Below are 24579 nucleotides of genomic sequence, written 5' to 3'. Positions count from 1 at the left end.
ATCATGTTCACATGATTTCTAACGAGGGCAAAGACAGACAGGTAAATCAAATGCTATCCTAACTTTCACGTGGAGGCATTTTCATTGTCAGTTCAGCTGTGTTTTATCTCCATACTCAAGATAGTTATTTTAGAATACCACAAAAGATGTTTCTGTTGCTTTCAAAAACAAGAATTAAATTTGGGAAAAGAAATAGTCACTATCTACATGCATCTTCCCCTCCTCAGTGGGTCTATTTTCAAGATGGAACCAGAGTAATGAGGTACTCCTGTAATCATTATGATTAATCATGTTTCTTGGTGTGTGTAACTGTATTCTGTCATTACTGAAAAAGAATGACTGTGGTAAATAACCTAGGACTGGATTTGATTTATACAACAATTCTGAGAGATAAAGAAAGATTACTTATGTTGCTTAAAGTAAATATATACAAATTAGATATATAAAAGATTAAATATATTTCTCTTTTGAGTGCACAATACAGAGCGTTTACAAGGAATACATATCTTCTCACTCTGAGTGCCGTTCACTATTTCTTAATCTAATAAATTTTGAAGAACTGCAGAATTAAAATCATTTTAAATGATTTTTGACTACAAATACTGTAGCTGATAGTATTCACCATAGTCCTTATGCCAACATTTGAGCAATGCTGATTATACGTAGTAATTTATTAAAAAGCAATGCATACCTGTAGACATGCGGGAGCTCTACCCTGAGGTTTATTAACATCAACAGCCACAAGCTGCCAACCTCCAGCAGCATCTTCATGAAACATCTTGAAAGGAAAAATAGTTGTCAGAAATGTTTTACATGCCAATAAATACAAGTGATGTATAAATAAAAAGGATAATAAAAAGAATATTATAAAGAATAAATACAAGTGAAGGTCCTTAAAGACCTGCATACATTTTCATGATAGTTAACTTAAAATGAAAGAGGAATAGTTTTTATTGCTGCAGAAGAAAAGCAAGCAAGATGCTCTTTTTCCAACATGAATAGGTTCTGAATTTTACTCAGGTAACATCAAACACAAGGTATCTCTGCTAGTCCTAACACAGAAACTGATTCAACTTAACTCTGATCCCTACTGTCAGATAGTGTTCCTTAGTATACTTAATCTAAGGAAATACAAACACATTTTGACCTAAAATTAAGTTTCACAGTGCATTTTCAAATAAAAGATAACTCCTGACTTTTTCACTGGCAAAATTATTTTAGTCCAAGGATCAGACTTCATTTTTCTTGCACTGATGCACATCAAGAGTAGTTGTGCAGTACTTCTATACTGCTACTCAAAGCTTTTAATTAATGTAAATAGCTGAATGATATCCCAGCAATTATGATGTAAATGGAAAAAACTCTCTTGACCACAGTGGTACTCACATTTTCCCAACTCTTTTTTCTGGGGGAAAAAAAGCGAGAAACAAAAAGACATAAAAGCTGTACACTGCTAGGGTTAAGAAGCCATGTCTGGGAGTGATTAACACTGCCCATAAAATGCCCTGGATAGAAAATGAAATTTTTATTGCTGTCTGAGGGTCTGCATGTGTTATGTAATGTAGCAGGGAAAAGTTTCCACCTCACTCCTATCCTTTTCTTGACATTCAGCACCAAGCAGTCCATCTCTAGAACACAGCCACAGCAGCATGGCTGAAAGCTAAAAGCTTTTTCATTAGACTGTGGGGAACGTCACATAAATTCAGTTGTGATTATGTTCTTGTGTAGCATTTAGGTACCAGGAAGAGTTACCAACTCACATCAGCATTTACTTCTCTTTGTACCATGCTTTAATGTGCAGAGCTGAAGGGCTTTGCAAGAATCTTCCTTTTATCCTTCTCCATAGTCCCCTTCATTGACTTTGACTCTCTTCCATAGGCCTAAGTTTCTGGACCACTAATTTACGAAGTGGTCAAATAAAGCAAGATACCAATGCTCTTTCTCAAGGCTATTTCATACACAAAACAATCAAGGTATTTAACTGGTGCTTTGAACAAGAAACCCTGGAATAAATTTGCTTCCCTCCTTAATACAGAAGAAGGTAAATCGTTTTTTTTTTTAGTTCAGTAAGAGGGACTCCCTTTATGTCTCATTATATCAGTGACTCAATGAACAAAGTAACCATTTACTTGTCTCCAGCCTACATACCATTTTTATTTTGCTTTATACAATTTATATTCAATATGTTCATAATTCTTCAGCATCATGACATTTCTTTTCTTATTCTTGGAATACTTTAGTATTGGCTGCTTCTTGAGTTTCCCTATGTAGACCTTTCTGTTCCAGAAGATGTAGGCTAAGTCTCTATGGTTCAGGAACTTGTTTTGTGAAATAAAAACTACATTCCTTGTGCTAAGTACGTACTATGTAAAAAAGTCTTTTCTTGTTGTTATACATAACATTGATACCAACAAGTCTGCTTTGACAAAGCAATAAATGGAGTAACAATGCAACAAAGTCTATTTGAGGCAAAAAATGTAGTAACAAGCAGAAAAATGACAGATTTGTATAAGGATTACAAGAATATCCAAAGATATATCAGAAAGATTAATGAACAGTTTTGAAGATACTTAAATCCTCTGGTTTAAGAAAACAAATAAACTCTAGCTATAGAGATTAGAAATTTTTTTTTCTTCAGTATATTTCTCATATCCATCTTTCTAAGAGCTTCTTGCACACAATTGGTACTGGTCTCTCAAAGATGGCAAAATGCTCTAGTCTGGAAAAGCCTGACACTCAGGAAATTTAATATGATTGTTACAATAATGAGTGAGGGAGTTTAAATCTCAACCTGTATGCCCTTATTTTTCAACTGGGGTCTTTCTTACTACCCAATCCAAGCTCAGTGCACTTCCTATCATATCTTTTTCCTACCTGTTATCTTAAACCCAGCCTCTCACTTCCTATGCCAACTTCAAATCTGAGCATGGCTCTTTCATTGCCTCAGCACTTCATTCACACTTCAGCTACACTCTGACCTCTCTTCTTCCAGCTACAGTTTGCAATTTCAGCTCTTCTTCGTTAGCACAGAAAGTGACATTCACTTGGCAACCCTAATTCCAAACCCTCCAACGAGATGAGAAAGAAACTACTATCCTATTTAATTAAAATAGAAGTTTGCCATAACATACTCAGTCGACTAGAGAACCACATTAATCTTCTCTACCATATTTTTATTAGGAAGATAATATACTCTAGAACAGAATTTTATATGAAAATACATATCGCAAGTGTGAAACATGTGGTAACGTGTGAAGTTGTATATAATTGAACCTGGATGCAATAATTCACCGGAATGTTTCACTTATTATTCATTCTTAAACAAAAAACAATCAAATCCTCAAAGAAATTCAGTGTTTGAGTTCATCACCTGAGTGGTGGCAGTTGAAGTGGTACTACTCCTGGATCCCCACATCTGCTGGAACTGCACTCTAATTTCTGCAAATGTTTCAATGATGACTGCAATGAAAACATTCTGCAAAAAGAACGAGAAAGAATGGCTGCAATGAAGCTCAGCAAGCAGAAAAGAGGAGAAATTCATTCTGATCTGTATTTCAGACAAGTGTGAGAGAACAAATTTTTCAGTACCTTAACAAGCCAGGCCAGAAAGAAAATTAAGGTGATGAAATAGAAATATGAACGCCATCGGGGAAAGCTGTCAATTGCTCGATACATAAGGAACACCCAACCTTCCTGAGAAGCAGCTTCATAAACTGTAAATATGCTCGTGCCTAGGAAGAAATGAAAATGTTTTGCATTAAGCCCTCTGAAAGTTTTCAATATCAACAAACAATCACCTTTTATCTATTTTGATTTTTCTTTTCTCTAAAAGGTATCAGCTCTCCTCTCATCACTTCAAAGAGAAGATTTTCAGGTGCATTTCTGTTTCTTCTTTATGCAATTGAAACTGAATTGATTTAATATCACACCAGACTTCATTACCTCTCTGGACTCACATACATAATCCCTTGGATTAGTTGACTGGGAATATGCACATGCCTCCAAAGGCCGAATTTGTTCCATTATGCCACTTTAGTAACACTTGTGACAAATGGTAGCTTTTATTCAAACTATCAAGTTCAGCAGTCAGCAGGTGAAAGGAATCACTGTTAACATAAGGAAGACTAAGTAGCAGCAATATGCCAAGATGGTGTCTGATGAAAGAAAAGTTATGAGGGGTTTATATATGTGGCAACCACTTTTAAATAAAAGCTGTGAAGTTACTGCTTCTTCATTCAAAACATAAGATCTAAACTCATCCTAAAGGCAGAGGGACAAAGTGCTCTACCCAGCTCCTCCTTCCTCCTTATCTCTACAACAGAAATTTTAGAAATGAGATTATGGTTGGGGAGTCATATGTCACTCTGGTTTGAAATAATTTTAGGGACTATTACTGCTGTAAGCTCTGTATGGCTAGTCTGCAAAGTGCAGGGCAGACTCGAGAACAGGTTTAAGTGTGCCAAATGATGCACGTGTTTCTCAGTTCTATCACTAGCTGTAATTTGGATATGAAACGATTATGCTTAGCAACATAGGAGCCACAGTTACCTGCACCAGATGGAATGCTAAAATGCCTGTGCCCCAATTCACAGAAACAATGTGGAGAGAAGTTCAATTTCTCCACTTATGTGGAGCTAGGGTTCTGTGGCTTAAATGACGTTCTAGAACTCTGGGTACCAGAGTTTACAAACTGAATCAAGAATCTTATCTCCAGCACCCCCCGCCTACACTTAGCTGGCAGCACTCACATGAGGCACCCTTCCCATTAGGGGGAATATATCTGTTATTCTATTTTTTAACATTCGAAAAACAGCACTCAGACAATGACAAGATTTTAGCTATAATGCAACTCTTGTTTAAGTAGACAATTTTTTTTTACACACAGGCTAAATTTAAGTACTTCTGATTTTGTTTTCATCTATTCATTATCTAGGTATTTGCTAATGACAAGTCTATTAAGTATGAAAGGTTAAATAAGGATAGGTCTCAAAATCTCATATATGGAAAAATAAAACAAACAATAGCACTAAAAAAAAAGTGCCATGTACTATTCATACATCTCTATTTTTACCACATAAAAGGAACAAACTAAGAAGTCTCCTATAAAGAGTATGTAATATATAAATTTGGAAAATATAAAGAAAAAACAAAGAGATATTTTAGTGAATAAAAACACTTACTGGGGATCAGTTTTCTTACCCACTAATTTTTCCCTCTGTGTGGCTAGTAAGTAATGATAGATGAGCTTTGCTTTACTGAGAGTGGAGATATTTATAAACCTGCTGTGCTTGGAAAGTGCTAACTCTGCTAATGCCCCCCAAAGAGAGCATCTCCAAAGTTCAATGGTAAACTTGTCATATTAGTTACAGTAAGAAAGAGTTTGGTCCTCAATAAGTACTGAAAAATATGACAATTAATATATATAATTAACTTCCCTTCATTAAGCAGTCTTGAAAAGAAATGCATATTTATAAATGAAGGTAAGAAAATAGTGCACCTAGCAACGCAGATAATCATGGTTAGATCTGAATGTGACCAAATGTGTGACTTGCATTCAAATGGATCTTGCCAATGAATGTCTGACCATACAGATCTGATTCTTCCTGTGTAAGATGAGATGGAGGAGAGTGCACCTACTGTTTTGTCAGCTCTCTGTGGAGAGCTCCAGCATAGACCTCTTTTGGTCTTTGGCAGACCAGAGCTTTTGGACTTTGGCAGACAAAGGAGACAAGCAAGCTAAAGCAAAAGAAAAACTAGATAGCTTAAAATGAAAAATCTATGGTAATTGTTTTGAAGGAAAATGATTAGATATGGAAATTTCTAGTTCTGAATTACCCTGCAAAGGAAAACAATGACTCTCTAATTGCACAGTAACATCTAATGCCTTGAGCAGACAGGCATATCCATAATTTCTTTTTTTCCCAGCTAGACCAAATTTCCTTCACCCTGGTCTCTTATACAGTATTGCTCTTCCTACAGAGTTGTACCACCTTGATAGTGAGTACCAATCCCAATCTCTTTATCAATTCCAGTTTCCTGATCACACTTCCCATCCTATCCAACCGAATCTAAATTAATTTTGCTTTCCTACACCCCTCTCCTCATCTCAGCATTCCTACGCTTATCTCATGCTCTTATTCATCATATCAATCAGGTTACTTCTTTGTCTTTGGCACATCCTGAGAGCCAGATGAATAGAGACAATGAAAACACATGAGCAGAGGAGGTCAAAGCATTCTCCATTTGAATAAAGTGTCATCAAAGTATTTCCAAAGCAATTTGGAATCTGTATCTGATTCTGTAAAGGTTCTTTAAAGGTAGGAAGCTCTTTCAGGAAGAAGAGTTTGATTCAATATGACAATCGTACTATGTGTAGCTGAGAGGCTCAGTTTATCTCCAGCTGGAGAGTTCTGGCATGAAATCTCCTTCAAATTTAGGTAGACATGGGATCTGAACTTTAGTAATCCAGTGTCTCACACTGAAATAATCAAATCTTAATCCCAAAATGGACTTTTAGCTCTATTCCGGTTATGTACTTCTTAAATCAAATGGTTTTACTCCAAGAAGGAGCAAAATTAAACTGTGAAATCAAACTGTGGAATCTCACAGATTGCTGTGAAATTGTGGAATTGTTCTACAGTCACCTCCTAACTCTGCTCCTCCATTACTTCGTTTCATGAAAAATCTTGCATAAAAGAGAGTTTGAGAAGTGCTGTTATTGAAGTGAGGAGACATGGATCAATGGAATTTCTTCTGTTTATACCACTAATTTGATCTATTGATGTTGAATGGTTGATATAGTCATTGTGGACTAGCAAAAGTGTTAATCCTTTCTGTTAATTCTCTTGGTTATTGAATTCCTGTTTACTGAATAATGTTCTAAGGCTTGCTGTATAGGGGTGGAATAAAAACAATAATCAAGCGTAGATAGCAAAGCCATTTCTGCTTCCTCAGGAAAAAAACTGGTCTCTTATCAATACTGAAATACTCATCAGTGTACAGTTCAGGTTCAGTATTTTTCATCACAGAAATTCCTAAAGTAATGGTTTAATTATCTAATATTATACTGTTGCTGTACTGATTAAAACACAGAATAAAATAGTGTTGTTAAGGACAGACAGAGATTAAGAAAAAGAAGGAAACTATTAAAAGTTGCTGGCTAGGAAATTGTAATTAGTCATTACCAATGGGAAAGTCACAGTGAAGACTAGTAAAATAGTGGAGATTTCATGTGAAGTATTTATAACACATACACTGGACCATCTGCAACAATCAGCAATATAGTGAATGGAAAAAAACATACAGAATTAGCCCAGCTGAAATAGTATGTGTTCATCTACGACATTACAGCAAAAGTACACCTTGTATGTAACTGGTACAAGTGTACTTAAGGCTATTGTATATTATAAGGTAATCACCTCTAAGAATATGCATTCTTACTTAATGTATGTGTCTATGCAGAAACACTGCTTTCAATATTGGTGCCAGGAATTACCTGCTAGCTGCTTTTGTAAATACAGTTTCAACTGGATATAGAGTGCAGACACGACAGTAAGGGATTCAATGCCATAAAATACATTGCTTTCAATAATTTTTTCTTGGTTAACATCTTCCTTTCTTCATGTCCTTTGCTCTTCTAAATATTACATTTTTTTAAGACAATCAGCAACCAACTCTATTCTTTGCCAGCATTTAAGATCCAAGTACAGATCTTACTGCACAAGTTATTAAAAAGATCCTCCTTTCACAGCAGCCCTGTTTTTCTCACCATGAATTTTAAGAGACATAGCAATGTTGCTAATTATGCTCATTTACATACATGGACATTCAGCACTGAAATGTAGGGGACTTATGCCTTCTTCAGTACATATGTTTCTTTTGAATCTACCAATTGGGAGCATTGACCAGAAGGAGTATTGAGGAAGTAGTTGCTTTACTACCCAAAGGATAAATGATTATAAAAGATTATAATAGAAGAAAACTCTATTGGTTTCCATGCCTAACAGGGTGCAGAATTGCTTGGGTCTTTCATGTTATGCAGATGAATAGAGTACCAGAGAAAAAAGAATTAAAGGCATCAGAGCACATAGCTGATGATTTTCCACAGAGGAGTGAAAAAAGAACTACCAAAAACCTATATTATAGATACCTAAGAAGAAGAAAACTTATTTAAAAAAAAATACTCATAGCTTACAGAATGAAACAATAGCACCATTACATGGAGATTCTATTCAATGCAGTACTTTTTAGATTTATGTATATTTTTTAAAAAATAGAAGATTTTCTTTCCATTTTTGTGCCTCTTTGACACCACTGTGTTCTGTGACATCAGATCTTGCTATAATCACCTCATCTTGTGAATGGACACAATGAAAAAGGGCGTGCATTAATACTGTCATTTTCATAACTGCAGAATTAAAGGAAGCAAGCCAAAAGGTCACGTGGAATATTTGCCAGATCTGGAAACAGAATCCTTTTATTCTGACTCTATGCTATGTTCTTGTTTTGAGATTAGGGGAAAAGGATGCACTGCACCAAGGTGTTGTCTTTCATAAACATCAGTCTTGTGTTATATGTAGCAACTCCAGGTGAGAAACAAAAACTAAAAACTGTTATATGGATGCCTCTAATTCCAGAATTTTCTGCATATGTTTTCTGTAGTTATTGACCACCTCAGATTACCACATCAGTTTTTTCTCAGTTCTGCTATGCCTTCATTGTAGCTGTTGATAAAAGCAATTAATGGAGAGGGGGACGCCCATACCAACTAGGTGAACTTCCAGGGAAACAAACCCCTGATGGTCCGGGTAGACTCTAGAGGAGACACAGTTAAGAAAAATAAAATGTATGAAAAATAAGATAGATCCAGAAGAATTGAGTTTTGCAAAAGCATGATATAAGGTTGGCTTTTTATTTTTATTTTTTCTTTTTAATCAGGGACCCTTAGGAATGTTAAAATGCATACGATTTTATTAAAGGCTTAAAATATGTTATAGTGTTAGCTAAGGAAAGGCCTGAGATTCCAGCTGGGATCTCGCCATAGATTTCCGCACGTTCCAAGAGCCACTAGATGGCGATGCAGCACCTCGAGCATCTGGAACACCAGGCAGCGCAAAGCCGCTGCCCGAGACAGCTCCGGCTGATAACCTCCCAGCGTGCCTGCGAAAGGATTGATTTTTCTATTTCCTGGTGAAACTAAGAAGCCCTCGGGTGCTGTCTAATTTAACTCTGCTGTGCTGAATACTGAAAGGTATCGTTCCTTCTGATGGCTTGCTAAATGTTGTGCCTGTAGCAAAAACAACCCTTCTCCTAGCTGCCAAAATGTTGCTGACCCTGTCTCTGTCACTGCTCACTTTCACTGATAAAATCAAGAAGCTGAATGTTCCTGGATGTTCCCACTGATCAGCCAGCTATTAGATTATGTCTCATCTTTCTGCAATGACGTATTTGTAAAACACTGCATGCAGTCAGGATCTTCCAGCTATTTTACACTGTTGCTTTGATATAATTAGAAATGAATAAAAATTGCCCAGAAATGCAACACCAAAACTGGTTGCACTTATGGGCAGTAGGCAATAGGTGCAACTGAGCAAAAAATCAAATATTGGATGGCTTAGTGGTCTTTCTTGTTTGTCTCTCTGAGTGAGCCATCCAGTCCATCTTACTCTCCCAAGCAACTTGTATCAGAGTTTGCAAGCCAGTAGGGATGAGGAGGAAAAGAAAAAGAACAAACCATACCAATGCTCTGCTCCTCCTTTGAAACCCCAATCTGTACTGTAATTAGTCAGAAACTGACCTGTGTCAAAGCTGGCAAACCAGAACCTTTGTATAGCACTGATTTGCAACAGAAAGAAAAAAAAAAAGAACACCAATATTCCCAGTCTGAACACAGTATTTCAACCCATGAAAATGCTGTGACTTGAATAACTAGTGACATTACTGTTTCTTCCTTCTGAAAATCTACTTAATTATGAGAAGATGAAGAGTCTACCTATGAGAAGATACTATACAAGGAGACTATATACAGAAAAATACTAGTAAGGAGATAAAGAAACACTGCAAATAAAAGTAGTAGGATGAATGCAATTTGTTCTACAGATACAGCAATGGAAAGATAGAAAGTCAGACAACTACATTATTTGCAAATAAGTTTGTTCACTACTGAGAAGCGTTAGCTTAGTAATATGAATAAAGTAAAGTCTGCATGTACATTGGCTGCACAAGATAAAAAGGAGTACCTCAGTTCACACTTAGATATTATTATTAGATATTAATGTCCTAGATGTGGTACTACTGGTGTTCCCTGAGTTAATACTTTAGAAAGAGAAATCTGTTTTAAATTTGTAAATAAGTTCGTAGTGTAAATTGGACAATCATTCTTCAGAATGACTTTAGGTGTGAATATGTATGAATATTTAACCAGACTAGCATTTACAGTTGCTTTTCCTTAATACTTTGATTATAACGCTCCTCATTTATACAGTCACAAATAAACCAGCAGAGATCCAGAATGCCAGCAGAACTCATTAAACTGGTTTTTTGTGCATAAATGCTGTCTGCTTTTCCCTTTTTGCAGTCCCACAGCCATAGTACTAATATACACTCATAGAATCACAGCTCTTTTTGTGTGTGGCAACTTTAAAAAATGTACTGGCAGTTGACAAGGATCAGGGAGAGGCTGAACTGTGAATTGTTCACACTTCGTACCACTACCTGGAAGCTCTGCAGCACAGTCAACAACTCCCACCTCTCCTCCTTCTTACAGAGACTTTTTAAGGAGCAACTTCTCCTGGATCCCCATGCTCCCATCCCCGGCAGAACTGGAAGAACCTGGGGCTGGTGCCTGAAAGTAGGACACTGCCATGCTGGGCACTGACTGATGGCTCAGCACCACAGCCCCTGACAGGCAGCCGGCACTGCCTGGAATCTGAGGCCCACTTGGCCTCCAGACTTCTCCTGTTCAGATCTTTGAAATCTGGGTGAGTGGTCCAGAAGTAAGCGCAGTGAAATTATGCCAAGTGCCAATCCTCCTCTCAGGAGAAGCAGTATTAAAATGTGCAGTATTAAAATGGAACAGTTTCAAGGTGGACAGACACATACCTGGTGTAGGGAACCTGCTTTGGCAGGGGGGTTGGTCTCGATGATCTCTAGAGGTCCCTTCCAACCCCTACAATTCTGTGATTCTGTGATTCTGTGATACCTGCACCTACTGTTTTGAGGAGCCCTGTGGAATATCACAGAGGAGTCAGGATCACTAGCAAAGCCCAGATGCTCCAAGGAGCACATCTGGACAAGCAGCTTATACTAGATTCATGCACTGGGAACAGAGTGAATATCAGGGAATAAGCTCTTTACTATGGGAGTGATGAGGTGCTGGAACAGGCTGACCAGAGAGGTTGTGGATGTCCTGACTCTGGAGGTGTTCAAGGCCAGATTGGATGAGGCCCTGGGCAGCCTGGTCTAGTTTAAATGGGAAGGTTGGTGGCCCTGCCTGCGGCAGGGAGGCTGGAGCTTGATGATCCTTGTGGTCCCTTCCAACCACACTCGTTCTGTAATTCAAACCCTAATAATACCCACTTTCAGACCTAGAACGCAAGAATACAGAAATACTGAGGCTTTGGTTTTAAAAGTGACAAATGCTGTGAAGATGGGCCTGCCACCACCTCAGTCTTTATAATTTCTCTTATTTAAAGTACAGTCACAGAAAAGAAAATGATTGCTACAGTAAATGTTATGACAAAATCGCATAACATAAAACCTGTTAAACAGAAGCAGCTCTGTAATTTACATTAACTTATTCCTTTGAAAATGAGCCATCTTTTTATAGGACTGTTTTTTCTTCTTTTAAAATACATTATGCATGTAGATAGCCCTAAGACTGTACAGTAATAGTGATAGTTCAAAAACCAAACATTCAAAAATTCACAGATTCTTACATTTAAAAGTTTATGAACGCTTAAGGAGTTATGGTATTAAACGGACAAAAATAAGGCATGCAAACACTACAGACTTTAGTTATCTGGACTGTCACTCAGCCATATATTAAATATTGGGAATGCCTATTAAAATCAAGATAGTGAAGGATCCTTTTGTTAGAGAGAAAACTAAGTATGCAATTTTCCCTGGTATTAAATTCAGCATTGACTTATGTACTGTCAGTCAAAATCATTCACTTTTTGTATCATTTTTTCCCCAATAGTCTTAGAGAGCACTCCAACTCATTTCAAGAGACAAAACGTTAAAGTTAGCAGCTACAAAGCTGTCAGCTAATTTTCTTAATATAAAATGTATCTGCTTTGAAAGAAGAAAGAAGTTATTGTTAAAGTATGGAAAAATGAAATCAGAGGACACTCACATAGAAATATTTCCATATCTAGCATGACCATGATGATACTTTCCTTGAAAGGAAAGTTAACTGAGAACCCTGACTGTAAAGTGTACTTGATAACACCACGTCTTCAGTTTGATCAGCTGGCAGAAATTACCTCAAAAGCATGAAAATGGATGAAGGTAGGAAAAAAAAAAAAAGAAAAACAACCAAAAACGCACTAAAAGAAAAGATTTAGGAGCTATTGGATACATCCATAAGCAATTCAGCTGAAGAGAAGAATAACTGGGGGAACTGATATGCAAGGAGCCCATAAAATTGTGTGTGTGTGTTTGGGAAGTAAGGAATAAAAGAAATTGCCTGAAAGTTGAGCATTTCCAGTGTGATATTTATATTAGTGACAAATAAAAAAGTCAAAGAAGCTCAAGACAAAAAGCTCTGTAGGAAAAATAGGCTAGCACAGACCATAAAGAAAATAAGATCACATCTAGAAAATACTAAAAAATCCTCTTACAAATGGTTTTGAAACCTATTGTAGTGTGTTTTATTTGAGCTCTTCAACAATGTGTTTCTGTACTTCCAGAGGCAGTGAAGCCAAAAATGTTTAAATATTTACAAAGAAAAAACCTCTCCACTCCCAGCAGAGACTTCAGAGACAAAGGAGAACCAAAAAGGGCTTTAAATTTTACTATACAAGAACCAATGCTGTTGACTGTGTGAGAATTGGTTGGTCAGTCTTATAAGTAAAAATTTGTTAAATAAAAAGATAGACAGGAAGGATGAAATTCCATGGTATATCACTCCAGTATCTTATGAAGGCTATATTAATTATTTTACTGTGAAGTAAGAAACTCAACAATTTAAGGGAACCTAGACAAGCCAAGATCTGGCTCTGCTCTGAGACTGTTTCAGCATCACTTAGTTTCTCTGACTATTATCTGTGAACTGTATTCATTTCTCTGAGGATAGAATCTCTCCCTTAGAATGAAGAGATTGACCCCTTTCTTTTTCATAGATAACATTTCCAAAAGCAATTGCATGAAATTTGGTCTATCCTGCAGACAGTATTAAAGCAGCCTTCCTCTTAGATAAGATATGAATCAGACCAATCCCCAAAGCATCCTGATTTAATTGCTTCTCCTTGCTGCAGGTACAGTGTATGTCTGAGCAAGCCTTTATTCTTTTTCTGCATAGAATTTCACGTGAGAATAAGAGCAACTGCAGAAAAACACAACTAGCAAAACCTGCTGAGTACTCAGTGGCCAGATAGCACTTAGCTCAATAGACTTAAAAAAACTGAACAAAACCAAAATAAAACACAACATTAAAGCTTGCAAAGAAGCTGGAAAGCCAAATAGACATTATAAAACGGTTACATGTGAGAAATCTCATTAGCCTCCAGACATCTGAATAACAGGAGCAAATATGCAGTGTTAAATGCATCTTAAGAGACTGGTGTAACTAAAAAGACACGATCTTTAAGCGAGACAAAGGAGCTGTGATTGACTGTCAAAAGAAAACCTAAATGCCGCTCAGTGACTGATTTAGTCGTTCACGAGTTAAGTATTCCCTGTGCATTTTATAGCACTGGAGGGAAAGGAATTTGTTGAAGTGAGAGAGAGAAGTTTGCTCACTAGCCTAGTTCGTTGAGGAGGAGAAGAAGAAGACAAGTATTTAGTGTGCTGCTAGCTCACTAAAGCTCACAGCACCTTTGTGAGATAAATGAAGTGTTAATTCCCTTTCAGAGATGACTATATTAAATTAAAGACTCAGAATTTCCTCCCATAGCGAACAGAAGCAAAGTCGAAGATGAGACTGTAACTTACATATTCATAATTTTAAAAGACGGATTAGGTTTTTCGGAATTTTTGTTCTTTAGTTGAATGTTAAAAGGGAATGAACCTCAATTTATTTAGTAATAAAATGTATATAAGCAAGAATAGGCGGTTACTTTTTTCTCTCTCCTTCAGAAAATAAAAGATTGTGTTGAAAAACAGACCAATTATCATAACAATTACCTTTTTTTTTGTTGTTGTTGCTGTTGTTATTGATTGACTTAAAGTTTTCATGACCACAGATATACTGGTTATCAAACGAATTATTGGAAATCTAGCACTAATAGACTAAGCAGCTGGCAGTACTCTTCGGAGAAGAAAATCAAAACCTTTGGAAAGAAAAGCTGTATAAACTGCCATACATTTTTGGGGACAGAGAACATTCAAAGTTTTAACATACTCCTTTTAAACTTTGTTTTCCATATTATCTCCTTCTGCAGAAATTCCTTCTGACCATTATGCACTACAGGAAATAGTTCAGCACACCCACAGCAGAAATTTCCTGGATTTTTTGCTGTCAAATAAAATGCTTTCCTTTTTTTCTCAGATATGGCTTCTCTCTTTTTTTCAGCATCAAACTTCCCTGCAAAAACGTTTATTCTTTATGTGTATGTGTGTCAGCTTCAGCTTTAGACCTATGATATTTAATACTTTTTCTTCAGAGCTTTTTGCTAAAGAGGAAAATATGGCTTTTTCATCACAGGCGCATGGAAATGTGGTTTGAAAAAGTGACAGTGTTCAGAGAAAAAAAAGTTTTGGCACTGCTCTGTGAAAGTTCCCCAAGAAATACAGATCAAATCTACCCCCAGTAGCTTTATATCAAAGGGTGAATTAAACAGACCTCATTTCCCATGTGAAAATAATTTCCAGTTGGTGAAATCAGAGCTTTTAGATATGGAAACACAAACAAGTGACATGTACAAACCCAGGAACAATTTTTTGCAAGTCATTTACTTCACAGTGTCTACATCTTTACTTACTTTCACCTGAAAAACATGTCCAGAAGTCAATCCCACCACCTCACTGAAGTCTAAGGTATCTCTAATTATCATTTACTTCAGAATAAAAGCATAATGAGGACATTATTAAAATTTATAATCAACACAGCTTGTTATCCTTGGTAACTTGTCTACCATCTTACCATAGCTTGGATAGAGTTTAATGCTGCTATATTATGTATCCATATTTTCCAGAACAGGAATCAAATCCTAATTTGAAAGTTCTGCAACTTTAAAATCACACTTCCCAAATTCAGGCATATGAGCTGATGTTATGATAGCTAAAACTAGTTTGATTCTTTGAGATGTTGAAGGACACAAGTTCTAAATTTTCAGTCCTGGCCTGAATACCAGTGCCTGAAGCCAGAAGGAATTTTAGTATTTCTTTTAGTAGAGAAGTTAGATCTATCATTCTTCGATTTTACCACTGAAGTCTCTGAAAAACACAAAAGATGTTGGGAAAATAGTAGATTGATCAATACGCTGTTTTCAAATAATTTATTAAGTTGCCTGGTACATTAAAAGTAAAGCTAGAGATTGTAAGATGCAGTCAGAGAAGAAATAACCACTGTTTCCAGATCCATTTATTTTGCAGCATCTGGGAGATGGGCTTCCTAAATGAAGATGAATGCAACAGAAAAACTAAAAAAAAAAAAGTAGCTTTTGAAACTGTCCATGAGGCACAGTTGTGCTCTGTCAATAAAACTCTTTCTTGTAACTTTCCGAAGAAGACTTGTGAAAGTACCAATTAAATACTTTTAGCAGGAATAACACACTCAGGTCAGAAATAATCAAAATAGAAGGGAAAAACTACTAGCGCTGTAGTAAGTAGAGAAGACTGTAGAATTTGTCTCACAAGAGCTGTTTAATAGCAGATGAGAAGAGGATCTTTAAGTAATCATGTAGTCTTGGAGTGACCAGGTAATGAGCTGGACCTTCACGTACATCTCAACTAATTTTCTTCAGTTTTTTGCTTATTTTTTAATTCAGCATAAACACGGTGTCACAATGAACATTTGCGATTGAGGCAACTTCACCTGCAACTCCTGTGTTCTTTTATAAAACCATTTAAATGATCTGATTTGCTCCTAGAGAGGTCTCATGCTCAATATTAGCAGTAAAATTCAAAAGCAAAAACGTGTACCCTCATTATCTGATAATATTGGAAATTTCTATCTGTACTACGAACTGAAGGTTTAATAATCAAATAGGGATAAGAAACCTAGTAATAAGTCTTTGATAAAGTAAAGAGAGAGAGAGAGAGAGGGAGAGAGAAGAAAACAGAAGTTTAAGAGAATGTAAGTATCAAATCACAGAAGAAGAAAGTGAAATAATAGTAATGTGAAAGAGGTATGTGGTGAAACCTGCATTTGTGGGGAATTCAAGTGATAAAGAATTTCACTGACTAAACACATCCAATTTATTTATTTTTTCTTAAATATTCTAAACACTAACTTCAAAGGGTTACCCAGCTTCTTTCTGGTACTGACAATGCTAATTATTTGGCCTGGCAACCGGATCGCTTTCTTGTTTAACATCCCATTATTTGCTATGCAAAGAGCAGAGGAAGCTTTGCAAGGCCATCTTCTGCTGATTTGTCACCAAAAAAAAAGAGCCAGTGAAATTAAAGATGGGATAGAAGAAGAGAGGAAATCCTCTTAGGTTTTTCATAGTCATGTAAAATCAGTACAGAATCTCATCCTTTGTAATTATGAAAAGAACGATGTTACCATGCATAAAAAAATCTGTGTTTGTTTAGGCCTGGTCAAATAAAGTCTTCTTCTTTAGCAGGTCTCCTTAGCATACTATAAGAAAAGTAACATGTAGCAGTAACAAGTAAAGAATCAAAATTTGAAGTGGTAAATTGTAGCAATGTTTTTTTATCATTCCCTATATTGTGGTTGTAAACACCTAAGAGTCCTACAAAGAAACAAAAATCGCCACTTGTTGCAGTCACATATAGTTACACAAAACTGTTGTGCTAATTTGTATCTTCATTTCCCTGTCTTCAAAAGTTCTATGTTGACCAAGTCAAGCAGTTAATAAGCATATTAATTCTTTAATAAGGTAATTTTCACAATATTTTTGTTGGACAGCCAACAGAACACAACTTTGTTTACTTTAGAATGCAGAACAAAAATAGTAATGTGATAAAAGCCTATCTTGATTTTAAACTGAGTTGTCTGACTGTAATTATTAGTTTTTGACACAGCCCATCATACACTTGAGTTTTTCCAATGTTGCAAATAGATTCTACAAAGAAAAACAGAGCTAAAAATGAAAAAAGTAGCTTGCATTACAGTTTCATCTGGCTACACTCCTATGAGTTTTCTAAGTTCCACTATTTCTGAACCAGCTAAATCATATTCTTCCACAAGAATCCCTTCTTTTCTTTTCTAAGGAAGCACTCACAAGTCACGGGTTGTAGATCTAACTTCTGCTGAAAACAGTCATGTGAATCCCATTTCTAACAGTGAATCAAAAGTGAAGTGTTAAGCTTCACCATATTTTTGATTACACAAGATAGGATGCAGGGATGTAAACTAACACTGCAAATAAAAAAATATTCGCCATGATGATAAATTTACTCTCGTTTACTCTTGCTATGGTAAAAGCATCACTGCCATGTTACACAAAGTACTGCCAGTTAAGAAAAAAAACCAACAGCTTTTTGATGGTTTTGCTTTGCACGGAAATGTGGCACACTGTACCATGTATTGTCTAGTCTGTCTGCATCCCAGCTTGTGCCAGGGCAGGTATTTTCTGCTCTCTTATCACTCACATAAAGTTGTCCAAAGGTACTAAACTGGTAATATATTCAGAATCACATGCCTGTGTGACTGACATTTCACATACCCTGACACATCTTGAACAATCAGTACTATGGGTCTTAACACAAGCCAAACAACAGCCTCAGTCTCTCACAAACCAGCAGTTCTGAGAGCACTTATATCTTCCATTTTCTGATGTTACGCTTCCGTGGATGTGCCTCTGCCATGTACAGTTCCCTCCAACCTATACATATCTTCAATTATTATTCCAAATAGCCTCAACACTTTAATATCTTCCACAGGCTGACAGTCCCCATGCAATATATAACTTCAGTAGAGGACTATGAAACTATACACCCAGTAGGTTGTGTCTCCAAGAAGGCAACAGAATGCTCAAAGAAACTTTACATTGAAAAATCCCACAGAATTTTTGGGTTACATCTTTGATCCATGAAGGTAATTCATGGGCTCTGATGGAGATTAAAACTTGGTTGTACATATGGATACATAGCCATTCTCTCAAGAAGGAAGTAGGCATGAGCAGTATGAACATGAGGCAATATGTATCATGTTATTTATGGACAATCAACAATAAACAGATGGTTTTTATTACTGTAAATCTTGCCCCTTTCTCAATTCCACAGATCACGTCATATTATACGGCTGAGCTGTGCTACACACCACAAAAACATGTAGTGAAATATCTAAAAACAAATATAACCTCTAGCAATAGGAAGCTCCAAAGTTCAGACTGCCAAAAAATGAAAAATACAGGGAGAAAATATCAATAAGAACTTCTCCCTGACCATAATAAAAAAGATAAAAGATAATATTAACATCAGAGCAAGTGACTATGAAGAAGAGGTAAGTTGATTATAGGTGCTTTTTAATCATCAGGGTCCTAAGAGATTTTTTCGTCCTTAAGACTTGAAAAAGTTTTGTTTGTCTTGCCTCTTCCACTTCTAACTTTTCCAAGCTAGGATTTTATAATGTTATGAACAACAGAGATGGCACAGTTCCTGATGGTCTCAAGCAGGAGTGGACAAGAGCATCACCAAGATTCCTTTCAGTTGTGTTACATCATCATGAAAAATGTTTTTAATGTCAGTAAACATCATGATATAAACCCCAAATAAAAATTGTCCAAGTCCAACAGAGTGGAATTGTTATTTTTTCAAAAATTATCAAGAGGTTGAGCCTTAACTAGCAAATAATAATACAAAAACATTAATTATTTCATTTTCATTGACTTCCTGATATGAGAAATTTCTAAGAATGCATCTAATGAGATTGTGCAGGAAGGATTAAAGCCATGCTCTGTTCCAGGAGTTCTCAGCAATAGGGTTGGTAATACACAATAGCGGGAGAAGGTCACTGATTGGTACAGATATAGTTTTATTACAAAATACCTGTCTAGTCTGAACTGCATTGAATCCTTCAGAGAAAACTCTTCCTAACTTGCACCTCCCTCCCAGTCTGAGGACATTATGGAGACAGCTGCAATTCTACATCTTTACACAATATGTGAATTTCTTTTAAAAGTTTCTATATCCTCTTACTTTGGTCAAGAATATTCACTATGGCACTCCTAAATAACTGAGCACTTACTACTTGTGAAACTGCTATAAGCATGGCAAGTTGGATCTATTGCCGATACTAACATTTAACTGAAATGAAGGACTGCTTAAGGACAAGAGAGAACTAATCAGAAATTTAGAAAAAAATAATCAAGTCATAGCTCTCAAAGAAACCAAGAGTCTGTATTTCCATGAAAGCAGGCGTGGTATAGATCTTGTAGCGCTTCTAAGGAACAAATAAAATCAGAAAACATCAGGAGGTAGACATGCTGATGGAGACGAGCAAGTCTGGTATGATAAGATTAAACATAATATCTGAAAAATTTGGCAAAACATTTGAGAAAAGAAAGTAGATAGGTGTAAAGCAACTAACAAGTCTATTTTTGATTAGGATTGAGATGCTTGTAAAAGAACTGTAGAAGTAGGTTAACTAGTTTTAGTGAATGCATTGGAGAAGCAGCATTCTTCACTAGACAGAAGATTGACCAGGTAAGAAGATAGTACGAACTAATCTGATTGTGAAATAATCATACAAACATCCACTAAATGAATTGTACAAGTTTTCAAGAGCAACTACGTAAAAACAGTATCCCCTCTGAATACTCCAAACTCCCTTCAGAATTTCTCCTTATGCCCCAATGAACTCAGACAATATCCTTAGATATTTTCACAGCATTTGTTACCTTGATATGTGAATGTCAGTGAGATACATGTCCACATCTATGGCATAGTGAATGGTTGAATGCTGACTTATTCAATGACTTCCATAGTAAACAATTTCGATCTACTGCCACTACCATTCTGCAAATCACTGCCATTGGTCCATTGTTCTATATAAGATATTGAGAAGAAAAATGAAAATATCCATGTAATGGAAGAATTATGATTCTATACAAAATACAAACCAGGAAAATAGGAAAAAGAAAACGCAGCTGGAGTTTTTTTGTTTGTTTGTTTGTTTGAGAGAGAGAGAGAGAGAGAGAGAGAGGGATTAGATGGTAAAACAACTGTTTTTTTTTTTGTTTGAGAGATGATAATAAACATATTTAATTAACTGTCACTTCACCTGAGAATTGTAAGTGAAATGCCTAAAATAAGGAAATGGCAGAAGAAAAGCAAATTCAAAGAACATATTTGTATGCAGAGTACAGTTAAGTTAGCTAATACAGAGAGATATGCAAGTACTACACATACCATTACTAAAAAAACATGCAAAACCTGCCATAGGCAGGTAATTAAAAAAAAAAAATACCACAGTTTATTAGCAGAGACATACAGAAGTCCTGTTGTGACTAATTTATTTTATTTAAATTTATCAGCCCCTGGGTAACTTCTGTCAAGATGAATCAGCATTACATACTCAGCTCCTTATAAATACAGCAGAATTCTGAAGTTTTTTTCTCTTGTACACATTAGCCCAGCATCTGTGCACCCTATCCCATTGGTGACTAAGAGGACCTCCTGATAGAGAATTTGGCTAATTGTTTTCAGCTCTTTTGAAACCTCTGCAATAAATAATTTTAATTTTTCAATTAATTATAGAAGCATATAGCTGGAAGCGTGGTCCCAAATTAATCTGATCATATCCCAGTTGTTTAAATTAAGTACCAAAATTTGGAGCGTAGCTACTGCAAACTTTTTCACAGTGAAGTGAAAAATGCAATACTGTTGTATGGTTTTCTCCTTTTCAGAGGTGAACTAAACATCTTAAATGGAGGGCTCACACTAAGTATTCTTAGGAGGCATCAACTATGGTCTGTATCTCTTACTGAAATGAGACAAAGTAATAATTGTTATGGCAATCCTCTGTACTTCAATGAGGCAGTATTCTGATTCCATTGGAAAAGTAGAAGAAAATCTTCACAGGAGTGTTTGGATGACAGTGGAAAATGCTGACTGCAGTACATAAGTGGAGTTACCTCGACACTTCCCAAGATGATCAGTCCCACTTTCAGGGATAGAACAGGAGGTTTCCAAAAGGTCTTCAGTTCTGCAGAGCATTAGGGAGAACTTCCAAAGCTGCTCGTTTCATTAAAGAGTCTGCCTACTGAAAATATCTCTATAGATTTAAGACAGCAATGATTTGCATATTGAAATAATTCATAGAAGAAAAATGTCCTTGTGGCAAAGAAATAAAGATTTATTTCCCAGAAGTGTGTTCCACACAAAGAAAAAAATACAGAAATGGTTATTATTTATTAGATGTGTTATAGATTTATTTTTAGACACTGCAAAATCTAATTACCTGTTTGATCACTAGAATTTCAGATTGATGCAAAGAATATATAAGCTATCTAATGTCCTTAGATACTGATTTTTATTCTTTCAATTAATTTATCTTTCTATTTATTTGTACTCTTTTTCAGTTCCTATGAAAATAGCATAAACTGTAATTAAGTGATCTTAATACTATTTGAAGAAGTATTTCAGTTCATGGAGAATATAAAATATTCTACTACTCTTCTACTCTGTAACCTAGGTCTTTTCTAAATACAGCGCATATGCAACAATATGGAAATCACATGGCAATGGAAATCACAGCAATGATAGCAGGGTAGCAAAGTCAGGTTGCAGCCTGGCCGGCCATGCTGCTAGTCTCCCCCCCTGATGCTTTTGCCTCGGACCTTCGAAATGTCATGCAATTGGACTGCTGCTGGATCCTGGTGGTGACTATCCCTGCTTTACGCAATACTTGCTTCTTTCCTATCTTTTCTATAGCCCTCCTTCCCTTCCCCGTCTCCCTGATTAGGATTTATAATAAACTGGTTAGACAAACATATGAACCGTTGTTTCTTAATCTCATGCCGGGTATACAGATATTAAAAGAACCTCATCTCCCTCCTATAAATTGGAGTGAGACAGGTGCATTGCATGCACATGAGCTCCCCTGGGTTGGCCCTGCCTTCCCACCAGGTGCTCAATCACTGGTTCAAGCCATGACTTAACATTTCTGCTACAGCATAATAGATATTGTGAAAGAAGTTTTTCATGTCACCTTGTAATGACACAGAATACCATAAAGCAACTACTGAAAGTACCAACCAACAGTAGGGAAAAGACACAATTTAAATATGTGAATTACACAGTATAAAACTGAGAATACACCATTTACTGCAAAAGGAGTAGGCCATCATGACGTGCCACAGGGCACTACAGAGTGGCAGCAGTGTGAAGTCAGTCAGCTCTGATGAGCTGATGTTCTGGAGTCACACCTAAGCTTCTGCTATGTGTGGTACCCCCTCTAGAGTGACCATCTGTGACCCAGATTTTCTGGAATTGCATTATTCCCCCGTATTGCTCAGCAGAAGTGGGAAAACCAAGCTACAATCTGGCTCTGCATTATCAAATCTTAAATCAAAGACGATTTGGTAAGCCATTCTAATTACAATAGCAGAAGGGCCTGTTGGATGATTATCATAGATTCTATTTGTAGTGTATTTTTGCTCATTTCAAAAAGTCTTACAAAAGTACTGTTTAGGATAAAATAATTAAATCTCAGGGGGCAAGGTAAAAATGCATCTCATGCATTATGCAAATACTGAAGGTCAAAGCCTGTAAAATGGTCACATACTGAAACTCTTGTCTGAAAGTGAAAATCTTCCACTGAGAAAACAATTACCTCTATTATCCCAAAACTGCAGCTTTCATTATGCAGAGCTATGTTGTCTTAATTGCACGGACTGATAATTAAGCAGATAGGATCTAATTTTCTTTGTATGGAATGACAGGTTTCTAAATGCCTATCTTCATGCTTTGCCTATTGTCTAAGAGCTTCCTTCTCTGCAGTGTGGCTGAAATCAGTCACGTCTTTTGTTTTAGGGCAGTGCACACTACTGTCATCCAATTCTACTTTCCATTCCTCCAGATTGCTCCTTGTAAGACTGTGAGTGTTGAGTATCTGTCCATACAGCCTTATTTAAATTCTTATGCACGGTGGTGGGAAAAGTCGTTAGTTTACTCAAAGTAGACATTTCTATTTATTTTGTTAGTAAATTTTCATTAAGGAGATGGTCTTAAATGTGTATTTATTTTCCTTTGACCATGGCATTCTTAGCATGTGTCCCTTGGTTGCTTTATTTAGCCTCTCAAAGTTATTGGACCCTTAGCCTAGTGTTCTGCATTAGAGGAACAAGAAACGTTTCGTAGATGATAGACCTGAGTGTTTAACTTATACTTCCCACAGGAATTATAAGTAAACAGTAGCAGCAGTACAAAAGCAAATTTTCTTCTCTGCCTTCAAAGAGTGCACGTCATCTCAAAACCACACCGGGAGGCCTTGCTGTGCTGGAGAAAGACTGCAGAATGCAAAGATGAAGTGGTCATCTGTGGAGACAGTACTTAAGAGGGTATTTAACTCAGAACATTCTCGAAAACACAAAATTCTCTCCTTCTTTCCAGGCACAGAAGAGAAAGAAAGAGAATGGACAAGGCACACAGCATGTATGTCAGGCAGGTCACTACCTGCTGTATGGAATACTATGCTGACATGAGCAATACATTAAACTATATATATAAGAATAGGATAGGCACCACTGAAGATCCATGATCTTCAGACAAAACTGAGAGCAGAAGAAAAAGTAAAGCTTTCTGGAAAGTTGTTTTACTTCCTTACAGAGCTAACTATTCGGCTGTTGAAACTAATACCTCATATATCCTGGAATGCCAGGGGAAGTGTGTTCCAGCAAATTGGCTTAGCTGCAATAAAGTTTTCTTTGACTGTCAGTACAAGACAACTGTACTAATCTATTCACATTAGTTTCACCTGACTGCTCGGTTTTATGCAAGACTCAATTACTTCAGGATTAGCACAGCAATAAATTAAAATTCTTGAGGACCACTCAAACTACTCTTAATTTCCCCAAACTCTACAACTTCTACAAATCATTTGTTAGTGTAACAGAACTAATTCAGTGGATACTACTTTTGCTATTTGCTCTGTGTCTATAAACCATTAATAATAATAAAAAAAGATCTCAATTAATGAGGCAAGTGAAACGGTGTCACTGAGGAAAATGGCAAGTACACAGAAACACTGAATGGCTAAGGCAGTTGGTTGAAGGTTTGTTTTTT

At 36.4% G+C, this 24579-nt stretch overlaps 1 protein-coding gene across 1 annotated transcript in view; it reads right to left on the bottom strand.

Annotated features, from left to right (window-relative positions):
- Nucleotides 1-673: 673 nt before the first annotated feature.
- Nucleotides 674-24579, bottom strand: part of LOC104917423 (sodium leak channel non-selective protein-like) — a 97927-nt gene continuing 74021 nt past the window's right edge. Inside the window, exons 10-12 of the mRNA XM_031557670.1 lie at nucleotides 3589-3731; nucleotides 3371-3475; nucleotides 674-778 (exon numbers count right to left, since the gene is read on the bottom strand). Of these exons, the coding sequence (XP_031413530.1) occupies nucleotides 674-778; nucleotides 3371-3475; nucleotides 3589-3731 (353 nt within the window). The remainder of the gene's footprint in view (nucleotides 779-3370; nucleotides 3476-3588; nucleotides 3732-24579) is intronic.

Source organism: Meleagris gallopavo, chromosome 1, assembly GCF_000146605.3.
Source record: "Meleagris gallopavo isolate NT-WF06-2002-E0010 breed Aviagen turkey brand Nicholas breeding stock chromosome 1, Turkey_5.1, whole genome shotgun sequence".
NCBI lineage: Eukaryota > Metazoa > Chordata > Aves > Galliformes > Phasianidae > Meleagris > Meleagris gallopavo.
Note: the sequence above shows the minus strand (reverse complement) of the source record. Positions and strands in the feature narration are given on the sequence as shown.